This window comes from Monodon monoceros, unplaced genomic scaffold, assembly GCF_005190385.1.
Source record: "Monodon monoceros isolate NGI ecotype Baffin Bay Population unplaced genomic scaffold, NGI_Narwhal_1 Super_Scaffold_19, whole genome shotgun sequence".
In the NCBI taxonomy this organism is placed as follows: Eukaryota; Metazoa; Chordata; class Mammalia; order Artiodactyla; family Monodontidae; genus Monodon; species Monodon monoceros.
The window spans coordinates 30,921,627-30,935,106 of NW_021703775.1; the positions used below are offsets into that span (position 1 = coordinate 30,921,627).

General features: G+C 36.5%; 1 protein-coding gene across 2 annotated transcripts in view; it reads right to left on the bottom strand.

Moving 5' to 3' along the window:
• Nucleotides 1–13,480, bottom strand: part of APLF (aprataxin and PNKP like factor) — an 86,491-nt gene that overhangs the window by 11,807 nt on the left and 61,204 nt on the right. For both annotated transcript variants that reach the window (XM_029232252.1, XM_029232251.1), the window contains exon 8: nucleotides 12,695–12,820. In XM_029232252.1, the coding sequence (XP_029088085.1) occupies nucleotides 12,695–12,820 (126 nt within the window). The remainder of the gene's footprint in view (nucleotides 1–12,694; nucleotides 12,821–13,480) is intronic.

Sequence of the window (13,480 nt, forward strand, 5' to 3'; positions counted from 1 at the left end):
GGAGAGGCCACGGCAGTGAGAGGCCCGCGTACCGAAAAAAAAAAAAAAAAAGTATAGAAATGAAACTAAGTGAGTTAATGGAGACAAGTACAAGTTTGTGTACCAAACACCAGTTAAAAGACTGTGGACATCCACTGTCAGGCTAGCAAGACTGAAAGGAAGAGTAACTTTTTTAAAAGGCCAAATGAAGACACAGTATCAGGATTGACATATATGTATTAATATGTATAAAATAGATAACCATTGAGAACATGCTGTATAGCACAGGGAACTCTACTTCACTGTACAGTAGAAACTAACACAACATTGTAAAACAACTATACCCCAATTAAAAAAAAAAAAAGAAACCACAGTGGGGATGGAGGTAATGGTTCAATCCCAAAGTTGCAGAAGGTAAGGTTCCCCGTCATCTTGGAACACATACACAGTTGCACTCACATACTCCATTTACATTATCTAACCTCACACACTACCTAGGAAAAGGCAAGCCATTTCAGAATAAACGAATAGGGAAAAAAGTTTACCCTGGTATACTGCAAAAAGGAAGAGCAGAAATATGTGTTATGAAATTCTGTGCTCAGAAAATTTCAGCTCCAGGTGCAGATTCTCATCTGCCTTAGAGGGGAAAAAGCTGTTTCTCTGAGGTTCTGCTAATAGTTTCCATCCTTTCCTAGGAGAACTTGCTATTTTCATTAAAAGGCAGGTGTTAAGACTGCAATGTAGACCAGAAGAAACTAGCTGAGTTGGTACTTTTCCACATTTAACTTAGAGATCAAACTTCCCATTTAAAACAAAAGTATTAATTAATTAATATCAATAGAGATTCTGCTAGTTAATTCATTGAAAATGAAGAAAAAATATCCTCTGGGACAGGTTCAAAAGTTTCCTGTTTTGGGGTATTTTCAAAAATACTTTATTCTTTCTTGATGCTATAACTCACAGAATAGATAGACTTCAATATGAAAATGAGCCAAAGCAGAAACAAAAATGTATCATCACATTTATGTGCAAAAGCACATACTCAAAAACAAATTTTAGGCATGTTTTGTTTACATAGCAATTTAAATGTAAAGAAGTTAAGTATTCTGAATGTTAAATTATCCTCTCCTTCAAGGTCCCTCCACCTTTATTTGCAGCCCAATCCTTCATTCCTACGTTGGGGAAAAAAGTTTTTGATTTTTTGCCATTGATAGGCACTTGCTCACAGCCTTTTTTTTTTTTAACATCTTTATTGGAGTATAATTGCTTTACAATGGTGTGTTAGTTTCTGCTTTATAACAAAGTGAATCAGTTATACATATACAAATATCCCCATATCTCTTCCCTCTCGCTTCTCCCTCCCTCTCACTCTCCCTATCCCACCCCTCTAGGTGGTCACAAAGCACCAAGCTGATCTCCTTGCGCTATGTGGCTGCTTCCCACTAGCTATCTTTTACATTTGGTAGTGTATATATGTCCATGCCACTCTCTCACTTTGTCCCAGCCAGCTTACCCTTTCCCCTCCCCGTGTCCTCAAGTCCATTCTCTAGTAGGTCTGTGTCTTTATTGCCATCTTGCCCCTAGGTTCTTCCTGGCCTTTTTTTTTTAGATTCCATACATATGTGTTAGCATACGGTATTTGTTTTTCTCTTTCTGACTTACTGCACTCTGCATGACAGACTCTAGGTCCATCCACCTCTCTACAAATAACTCAATTCCGTTTCTTTTTATGGCTGAGTAATATTCCATTGTATATATGTGCCACATCTTCTTTATCCATTCATCTGTTGATGGACACTTAGGTTGCTTCCATGTCCTGGCTATTGTAAATAGAGCTGCAATGAACATTGTGGTGCATGTCTCTTTTTGAATTATGGTTTTCTCAGGGTATATGCTCAGTAGTGGGACTGCTGGGTCGTATAGTAGTTCTATTTTTAGTTTTTTAAGGAATCTCCATACTGCTCACAGCCTTTTTGCCAAGAATATTCTTCTAACTCTACACTGCTTGTCTAAGTACCTTGCGCAGGAAAACAACTCTGATAATTACTGGGAAATATCTCCAGAAAATCTTGTCCATATCCACCATTTGGTGCTTATCACATAATTTCTTATACTGTCATCTAAATTTTCAACACGTGTGTGTGTGTGTGTGTGTGTGTGTGTGTGTGTGTGTGTGTGTGTATTATCTCATCATCTGTCAGATGAGCTGCTGGAGGTCATGGGTTTTTCTTACATTTTTAAATATCTTTTATAGCACTTAACAAGAGTACCTCTTACAAGGTGGCATGCAACTATATTTTTCATAAATTATCTACCTACTACAATATAATCAACTCTTTTCCTTCAAAAAGAGGTTTTTTTTAAATTGAGCTTTACATGAGTTTCCAAAATGATGAAATATTTTCTATTTTCCTATTTAAGAGGAAAAAAGGCCCTTGTTTTTGCTACCTATACTATTATTTCTTAAGAAAATGATTGTTGAAAAGAGCTTGAAAGAATCATTTGTGGGACTTCCTTGGTGGCGCAGTGGTTAAGAATCCACCTGCCAATGCAAGGGACACGGGTTCGATCCCTGGTCCGGGAAGATCCCACATGCCGCAGAGCAACTAGGCCCGTGTACTATAACTACCGAGCCAGCGCTCTAGAGCCCACATGCCACAACTACTGAGCCTTCGCTCTAGAGCCTGTGCTCCACAACAAGAGAAGCTGCCGCAATGAGAAGCCCGCGCACCACAATGAAGAGTAGTAGGCCCCGTTCCTAGAGTAGGCCCCGCAACTAGAGATCAATAAGGATCATACAGGATCAATTAAATAGTAGGCCCCGCAACTAGAGAAAGCCCGCGCACAGCAAAGAAGACCCAACGGAGCCAAATAAATAAATAAATAAAATAAAAATGCCAATCTTTTAAAAAAAAAAACATTTGCAATAAAATTCTCATTGGCTGGTACAAAACACGATTTCTAATAACTTCTAGACTGATGAGTTTTCTTACATTAATGTTAATTTTTTTTTTTTTTTGGAAATTGTAATCCATGGATCGTGATGTTTTCAGAAGTCTGTCCTTTGAAAGGCAGTTTTTCTGTTGGATATAAGCCAAAGAATGCCTATTCTCATTAGGCTGAAAAGAATGTCAATGTGCTGAAATTGCTCTGCATTCACACCTACAAAGTTAATAATCAAAGTGCTCACGGAAGCTTTTTACACAAACCTAGGACTGAAATATGTTAGAATTTCCTGCCATTAACAATTCATATTACTTCCCCAGGAAACAATGAAAATCCGACAACCATATTAAGCAGACACCACTGCAATCAGGTTCCTGAGATACTGACTGCTCAGCATCACAGGACACTTAGCTCTAGTCAATCAATCACTCCAGTTAACAGGAACACAAAGTGTGTCCCTCACAAACGCTTAAGAGGCAGATGCCACTGTGACTTGGACCAGTTCTCATCTGGCTTGTTAAACTTTAGATCACCAGCATTATGTTGTGGAAGGGGTTCAGGTTTCGAGGTCAGAAGAACCGAGTCTGAATTCAAACTACAGTTTACTGGTTATGTGATTCAGGGCAAGTCCTGTGACCAAGTCTCCACTTCCTCATCTGTAAAGCAGGGAAAATACTGCCTACCTCACACAGCGTTGTTTGAAGCATTAAATGAAGTGATGTGCATAAACATTTGTAGGCCATTAAGCATTTTACAGGTGTCGACTATTTTTATAGAAACAGAAATCAATTTTACTTTAAGATAGCCAACAGGGCTTCCCTGGTGGCGCAGTGGTTGAGAATCTGCCTGCCGATGCAGGGGACACGGGTTCGAGCCCTGGTCTGGGAAGATCCCACATGCTGCGGAGCAACTAGGCCCGTGAGCCACAACTACTGAGCCTGCACGTCTGGAGCTTGTGCTCTGCAACAAGAGAGGCCCCGACAGTGAGAGGCCTGCGCACCGCGATGGAGAGCGGCCCCCGCTCGCCGCAACTAGAGAAAGCCTGCGTGCAGAAACGAAGACCCAACACAGCCATAAATAAATTAAAAAAAAAAAGATAGCCAACAATGTCTAAAAATTCTATATGCCAGTAAAAGTAACTGCCAACTAACACTAGAAAGCTGAATTTTTCCTTCAATAATACATATAATTATTATTGTTGAATATTTCCCCAATTGCATTTCACATATTTATAGAATATTTTATAACATTTGCCCATGCATATTCTATTTTTAAAAATCAGTTATTAATAATAAAGCAGAAAGTCTTTTTCATATAACCCTGGGTTAAGGCTAAGTGGCAATACTGTACAGCTCTTTGGGGACATATGAACATCTGAAATAACTTTCAAGGACAATGCAAAATTCCACCCAGGACTTTTTCCTAATAACGAATGGAAATACTTAGAATTCATTCATAAAAGATTTACATCAACCTTTTCCACAAATAGCATTTTCTATAACTCAGCAGGCCTCAAAATCCTGTTTTTGGACTTTTTTTAAATGTTTGGGTTCTAAAGATAGACGCATACACCCATAACTACACCAGGTTTTTATGAGCTGTTATATTTTAAAATATACATTTTCGAAAGCATTTCTGGTGTTAATGATATAGACACATGAATAACAAATACATATCTGAAGGAAGAACACTCAGTAAGAGAAAATAAAAAATGTCTTCAAATTTGCCATGGCCGTAGGGTATTTGGAAAAACAAGGATTTGTATAGCTCAAGGAGAATGAGGGAGAAGGAAAAGAAGTCCTGAATGAAGTCAGAGAAGAACTTGTAAGCCATGGGAAAGAGTTTTGTGGGAGGCTATCGGATGATTCTGAGTAAGAAATCAACATGATATGACTTATTTTTAGAGAACTGCTCTGGTTGCTGTGTGGAAAATGAACTATTAAGGGGCAAGAAAAGAAACAAGGATATCAGTTAAGAAGCTACTGCGGTACACCAGGTCAGAGATGACGGTGGTTATGACTAAGACGACTGAAGTAGAGGAAGTAGGAAATGGTCAGGTTCTTAATGTATTTAAAGGTTGAAATGGCAAGAACTGCTGATGGATTGAATGCGTGATGTGAAGAAAAGAGAAGAATCAAGGGCATGTCTTGGTTTGGGGCCTAAACACTATGTGAATGGTGAAGTCATTTAGAAAGGTGGAGAACACTTGGGAAAGAGTTGTTTTCATGACCAAAATCAAGAGGTCTGTTTCTGATATAAGTTTGACCTATTTTACAGCCAAGTGCAGGCATTTAAACATTTGAGTCTGAAGCCATTACCCTGAATTAGCTCACCTAGGGAATAAACAGAACAGAGAAGGGAAAGGATCAAAGAACTGAATCCTGAGGCTCAGCAATAATTACAGGTGGGAAAAAGGAGACAGCAAAGGCGGCTAAGGAAGAGTAGCCATGAATGTAACTGATCTGACTTTATGAATATGACTATATTTCTCTCTGTTCTAGATTTCCCCACTATTGAATGGAGGCCCCCAGAGCACAAATGATCCAACCTTCTTGTTTTCATGAGGAACTGAAGCCTAGGAAAATCAAACGACATTGAAAGTTTTGCTACAGAATTGGCATAACCATAACTAGAACCTAAGTCTGCTGATTTCAAAACCCATTCTCTCTCCATCATAAGGAGCTACCTGAAGATTAACTAGGCAGTAACAAGAACAGAATAATTTTTATTTTTGTTTACTTCTGAAAAGTTGATAACTTAATACCAAACCTACCACTCAAAATTTTAAAGTGAACCTAAAGTACTGTTTTACATCAACTTCTATAAAACTGACTAGTACGTTAGATGCTCAACATTCACTCAATGAATAAATGATCATACTATATGTTTTCATTCCAAAATAATTTATCTTGCACTTCTGAAATTCAACACTTATTTTAAAACCTAAAGCAAAAACATGAATCCTATGTTTTCAAATATCTAAGTCTCAAATTTAGGAGAAAAAGGAAAATTAACAAATAAGGTCTTTATCAAATACTGAAAGAGTAAGCCAGCATAAAATAAGAGAAAGTAGTCAATCTGCTAATTGAAAATCATTACAATTTACTATCTCTGCCAAGAGAGCTCTGAAAATTTGTATACATGTGCAATTAACACTAAATATAACAAAGAAAAACAAACATTAATATGAAAGGGAATGTATATTCAAATAAAGGAGAAAGAAAAACAAAACCACAGAAGACACTCCAGCACATTTTGTCAAGGCTATATGACACATTACATGTCAAGTAGCAATGTTGTTACTGCTACTTCTTTTTTGTTGCTGTTACTGCTATTTCTAAATGAAGTTAAACAAAAATTTATAGCCAAGTCTCAGGTAAAACTGTGCAGCCAGTGATTAACATTTACTTTAAGATACTTTCTTCTAAGATTGTATTCTTACATATGATTAAAGAACCGTAAGCGTGGCAAGTGATGACAAGTTACTTCCTATATATGCAGATCCTATAAAAATGCGATCAACTTTGATTATTCTTAACTGCAAATAAAATAATCGACAGCCTCACATGACTGATTCTGGGAATCTCAACTACGAGGCAATTAGAGTTTCCCTATTAAAACCTATTTATTTTGCCTCAAATAATATAATATGAATTTACACTAAACACACACATTCCTATTTTTTTAATTAAGCAGCTTCTAAAGATCAGTATCTTGTAGTTTAAGGTGTACATTTGCATACAGGATCAATTAAGATAATACTGCAATAACTTGGAACACTTTGAAAATAAAAGAGAAAATAGGAAAAGACTAGATCATAGCTATAAATCTGGATCAACAAATAAAAAGAGATAGTAATTTTAATATCAACGAATTATGCTTGTGGCAAAAACACTTATGTTTTTTCACACTATACAGATCATATTGCAGATTCACTACAATGAGAGCACTTATAGTTGATGACTGATACACTTCCTTATGTCATCCCTCTTAGAAGGTATTATAATTAATATTAAAAAAAAATGGGGCATTGGCTTCTAGAAAACATGAAGGCAACAACACTTTCATTTGTATAATACATGCCTGCCTAAGGTTTTGTAAATCTAAGACAATATACGTGTTTGACTTGACATTTTTACACTAAGCTGGTTGAAGATGGATTCTGTTTATTTTAGTGTATATATATTTTAAGTTTAGTGCTTAATTTAACAAATAAGAACAGGAGTAATGCACTGAATAAAATCCTATTATGCACCAGAGGAGGTGGGTCAGAGGCAAGCACAGCAATCACTGGATTATCCTGGACATTAAGTATCTAATGTTCTAATTTAGACAAGTACCTTAAGCTAATCAAATGCATTAAACAGAACGAGTCTTCTGACAGGCTGCAGTGTATAGCACAAAGGGAAGAAAACTGGTTAAATGAGTGAGATACTGAAAATGATAACAACTAGTTCTTTCAAATTATCATTTTTCAAGTTGATTTAACTTTGTTAGAGTTTTAAAAGTATAATGTCAGAGAAAATATTAATAATGCCTGTTGTTTTAGAAGAAATAAAATTTAATAATTAAAGATCCTTTTTTCAACATCAACCTCCTATATTATATGGGCTATGGGAATCTTTATTTTACTATAGATTCAGATTCAGAACTTAAGTCTCTCAGACCTCCCAGGAACTCAGCAAATATTTCTTGGGAAAAATCAGCCTTGTGTTTGGGGTTCCTTTAGTTTCTAGACTGTTGTGACAATACCATGAGATCATGATAAGCTGTACTAGCTGATACAGTATAAGATTAAGATTATTTAATGTATTATACAACATTTGAGATCACGTAGATTTATCAAAACGAGAAACTGACTTGGACACGTTCAAGGGATTAGAAGGTAAGATTGGGAAGCAAACAAATTAAAAGCCAACCTAGTATTTCACTTGAGAGAATACTTGTTTTTACTTGAGAATAATTCTTATCCTGTTTTGTGAAGGCAAATTTTTAAAGATAAAAAGCAAACAAAGATGTTTTAGCCCATGAATTTCATCTCTCTTCCAAATGTGTCAACCATCATGGAATACAGGCTTATCACAACTTTACTTTTAAAACATATATATCTTTACTTTTCTAAATATATTAATTTCTGGGTGATTTCGTGGGTTATTTTATGATCCGTGAGGCTTCAATACTTTTCTTCTATGGCTACAGGAAAAACCTGACATGCATTTACCTAAAAACTTGCTTTTAAGCAAGCTAATTTAGAACATTTTATCATTCTGATACAGTAGGCTTATATTCTAGCGCTACTGAAACAAACATCTAGGACCAAGATGGAGCCACTCCTGCCTAGGGTGCCATGTCAGCAAACTGAAACTTAAGATAACTTTCAGGTCCCTGTAAATGCTCTGCTTGACCAGAGACACCGTGTATCCAGTCAGCCAATCCCCACAGGCCAAACCAATTCTCGGCTCTATACTTATTTCTTTGTTCCTTCTCACCCCAAACAAGGTTGACTATGGGGCCCCAGCCAATCAGACATTTTCTATTTTTCTCTTCCTTGTTCTTTATTCTTCATCCTATAAAAACTTCCTGTCTTCTGCCCCATGTTGCACTTCTCCAAATGGAGACTGTTTCATAAAGTGTTAAAGTTAATTTGTATCACCCAAACTGTCTTCTTTAAATCATTTTTTAACAGCACTAAACAGTATATGGCTAAAAAAATAATTTATTCTTGCAAATCAATATTGTTAAAGAAAAAATAGCTCATAACATTATATCAATTTAGTTATAGAAATGATACAACATAAATGTACTAGGTGTGTTTTTTGCCTAACTAAAAATGATAATGTGACAAGAAAGGATATATAAATATATATCATGCTTCTACAATCTAGTTTCTAGTATCTTGTTGATTTGAAAAATTCACGATTTCTTTAAGGCACCTTATCTGGGTCTGTTTTTTTTTTTAACTCCAAAATATTATTTTGCTATGTAGCTAAAAAGACAAGCACTATCAATAGTTTAGAAGCGCTAACAATGGTGGAATCAGGCCACAACACAGAGAAATGCTGGACTGGAGGAGAGAGGAGACTTGGTTTTGAGCTCACTAGCTTTGGAGTCTTAGGCAACTCAATCTTTCTTTGTTTCCATTCCCTTATTTGTAAAACAGTAGTCAGAGTAAGCAATCATATCTAACATTCTCCAAGAGTCTCTCTAAACTGTAATTAAAATTAATGAGGGAGAAAAAAATCTTACGATTTTATCTTCAAGTGGAAACAATGACACCAAGCAGCTCAACAGATGAAAAAGAAAAATACAATATACATACATATAAATATATTTAGATATAGATATGAAAGTTTCTACTAGTACATGTGAGTCACTGGCCTTTGAGTAATTTCTCTTGACTACTCCCTACTCTGCCCCCATTTAAAGAGACTGACGAAATAATGGCAGCAATTTTTGACATCATTATTCTTAGCAAGGCTTTGCATTTTGTTTTTATTCTCCTCGAGAATAGGCATATTTGTATTTTGCTTCTGAAAAGGGTGCAGGACATCATGGCAGACCGATACTCTTGTTTTAACAACTAGAAAAAAAACCCTTGATAAATGGTTAAAAATATATTTATGAGAGAATTGTGGGAGCAACGAGAATTTTATATTATTTAAAATTCCAAAGAGGAAAAAGTCCTTCCTAGGTGAGCTGACAGTAGCTGGCTTCTTTCTTCCGCAGAAGCCTTTGACAATTCTTAGTGTGGGCTAAGGATAAGATCTGGACCAAGTGGAGGCACACTATCTTAGGAAAGAGAAATTAGTACAGCTTATCATGATCTCATGGTGTTGTCACAACAGTCTAGAAACTAAAGGAACCCCAAACACAAGGCTGATTTTTCCCAAGAAATATTTGCTGAGTTCCTGGGAGGTCTGAGAGACTTAAGTTCTGAATCTGAATCTTCAAAAAGGCAGAGTGAAATCTCTAACTCAGGTAGTGTTTCAGAGACAAAGTACTACTAGAAGTAAGAGATCTGTAACAAACACATAACTAGCTTCTAACAATCAATTATGAGGAAATACAAGGGAACATAATGAATGACAATTTGGTAATGCAATCAGCAAAATACAGACTAAGGGATACTCCTCAGTACAAATGGTCAGCTTTCTTACACAAATATATTGCAAGGGAAAAAACAAAGAGGAACCTATTGATTAAATAACTTAAGAAACATGGCCACTTTTTGTCATACATGGACCTTAACTGTATCTGGATGCAAAGATACAAAAGGAAAAAAAAATATTATGAGACTGTAAGGGAACTGGGATATCTGACAGAATATTGAGATATTAAAGATTTATTTAATAATGGTATCATAGTATTGGGTTGGCCAAAAAGCTCCTTCGGTGTTTAAAGTAAAACTAAAAGACGGATTTTTCATTTTCACCAAGAACCTTACTGAACAACATATTCACCGTTTTGTTCCACTACCATCTGCCATTTTCCAGGCAACTTCATAATTCTACCTTCTCAAAACCTTTTATCTTTTTGAGCAAAGAACTGTTCCAGGTGCCTTTTACAGTCTTCCAGGGAACTGAAATTTTTTCCATTAAGAGAATTTTGTAAAGACCGAAATAAATGGAAATCTGAAGGTGCAATGTCTGGTGAATATGGCAGATGAATCAGAACTTCCCAGCCAAGCTCTAACAGTTCTTGCCTGGTCATCAAAGAAACGTGCAGTCATGTATTATCCTGAAGGAAGATTATGTGTTTTCTGTTGACTAATTCCGGATGCTTTTTGTCGAGTGCTGTTTTCAGTTGGTCTAATTGGGAGCAGTACTTGTTTGAATTAATCATTTGGTTTTCCGGAAGGTGCTCATAATAGAGGACTCTCACCATATACACAACATCACCTTCTCTGGATGAAGACCAGCCTTTGGTGTGGTTGGTGGTGGTTCATTTCACTTGACCCACGATCTCTTCCGTCCCACATTATCGTACAGTATCCACTGTACAAAAAAAAAAGTGTACAGTGTACACTTTCCATTGCCCGTCACAAGTTGTTTTAAAAAAGAAAAGTTTTTGTTACGTTTAAGTAGAGAATTGCACGCGGAAATATGGTCGAGGATTTTTTCGCTTAACTTACGTGGAACCTGAATAAGGTGACATATGGTCACCTTATCTTTGATAAAGGAGGCAAGAATATACAATGGAGCTCAATATCAAAAAAAAAAACTACCCAATCAAAAAATGGGCAGAAGATCTAAATAGGCATTTCAGCAAAGAAGACATACAGATGGCCAAGAGGCACATGAAAAGATGTTCAACATCACTAATTATTAGAGAAATGCAAAGCAAAACTACAATGAGGTATCTATCACCTCGCACCAGTCAGAATAGCCGTCACCAAAACATCTACAAACAATAAGTGCTGGAGAGGGTGTGGGGAAAAGGGAACCCTTCTGCACTGTTGGTGGGAATGTAAATTCAGCCACTATGGAGAACAGTATGGAGTATGGAGGTTCCTTAAAAAACTAAAAATAGAGCTACCATATGACCCAGCAATCCCACTACTGGGCATATACCCTGCCTTCTTATTGAAAACCAAATCATAGAAAGAGCAACAATTTCAAAAACAGCAGTAGGTTCAGTAACCTGTATTCCAAAATTATCTAAGAAGACAGTTGTCTAGAATTAAAGCTCTCTAAGAATGGAATCCTACTTCTTTCTTTGGTAGTTTGATTTATTTCAAGTTCATTCATTCATTCAACAAAGTTGCAGATAAAAAAGTCCTTACTGGAGGGCCTTCCCTGGTGGTCCAGTGGTAAAGAATCTGCCTTCCAATGCAGGGTTCAATCCCTGGTCAGGGAACTAAGATCCTACATGCCGCGGGGCAACTAAGCCCACATGCCATAACTACTGAGCTTGCGCTCCTCAATGAGAGCCCACGTACTGCAAACTACAGAGCCCATGCGCTCTGTACCCTGCGTGCCACAACTACAGAGCCCACACACCCTGGAGCCTGAGCGCCACAACTAGAGAGAGAAAACCCGTACTCTACAACTAGAGAAGCCCGCGCGCCACAACGAAGAGCCCACACCGCAACAAAAGATCCCGTACGCCTCAACAAATACCCCAATGCTGCAAATAAAACCCAATGCAGCCCAAAAAATAAAGAAAATAAATAAATAAAAAGGAAATAAATTAAAAAAGAAATAAAGATGCTTAAAAAAAAAAGTCCTTACTGTCAAGGAACTTACTGTCTGGAGGAGAAGCCAATCCAGGAAAGAACTAAACACAATCTCATGAGATAAATTCTACTGTGCATGATACAGACAAGTACAAGATGCTATGGAAGGAGAGAGGGGAGGTACTGTTTCCTTTTAGGATTGAGTTTCATGTGCTGGCAAGAATGGTGGCCTGGTAGGCGTTGAGGGAGGCAGAGATAACATCCTGAATTGATTTATGTCAAACTAAGGAGTCTGGATAGAAGGTATAATGGGGTAGCACTGACAGCTTTTAAATTATCTGATTTACACTTTAGAAAGTTAGAAATGAGGAAAAATTTTAGGCATTTATAATGTTAATAACTTCAACAATTTAGAATTATCTAAAAGAAACATTACAATCCTACCTATTAACAAAATGAAAACCTATTATCTATGGAAGTTTAAAAACTAAACGTTAAAGGCTTGAGATGAGAAGCTTGCCTGCAGTTTCTCCTGAATAAGTAACAGAGATTAAGCAGAAAAGGAGTATAACCAAACACTTCAGGTTTACGTACCTATAACAAGATGCTCCATAGGGACATTCGGGCCGGTCATCAGCCTCACCTTGACACGTGATGTGTACACCTCCATAATCACTATCACCAGGGTGACTGAAGTGTTGAAAATGGACAGGATTCTTCCTATGAGAGTGATAAACACACTGTCAGAAAAAAGAATTAATAGGATATAGCAGACTTCTAGATAAACTAGAAAAAAATAATTAATAGGATATAGCAGGAAACCAAACAATACACATTTGATTATTCTAGAACGTGAACCAACATGCTACATGACATTTAGTCAGTGTGGAACTCTCATGGTAGCAAATTAAATTTCTGGTGACATGGGGAAGACCATGAATGTCAATGGACAATCTGAAAACAGTACTTTATATAGGCTATATACAACAGAATATACAGGATAATATAAATAGTATAAGCATACAGAGCTTTTAAAGGCTTTTAATAAAGTGAACACATCTACACTCCCTCTGCTAAGATAAAAAACAATATTACCAACATTCTAGAAGCCCTGCATGTCCCCTTCGAATCATTAAACCCATTTTACTACCCAAAGCTAACCACTATCCTGTCATCTGCAACAGTGTTTCTCAAACTTTTCAGTCTCAGGAAAAAAACTATTAAAACTCCAGAGAACTTTTATTTATGTGGGTTATTTAACCTATTAGAAATTAAAAATGAGAAATTTTAAAAATAAGTTTACTTTATAATAGTAATAAACCCTTTACATATTATGATAAATAGCACATCTTAATGTAAATACCTATTTTCCAAACAAAT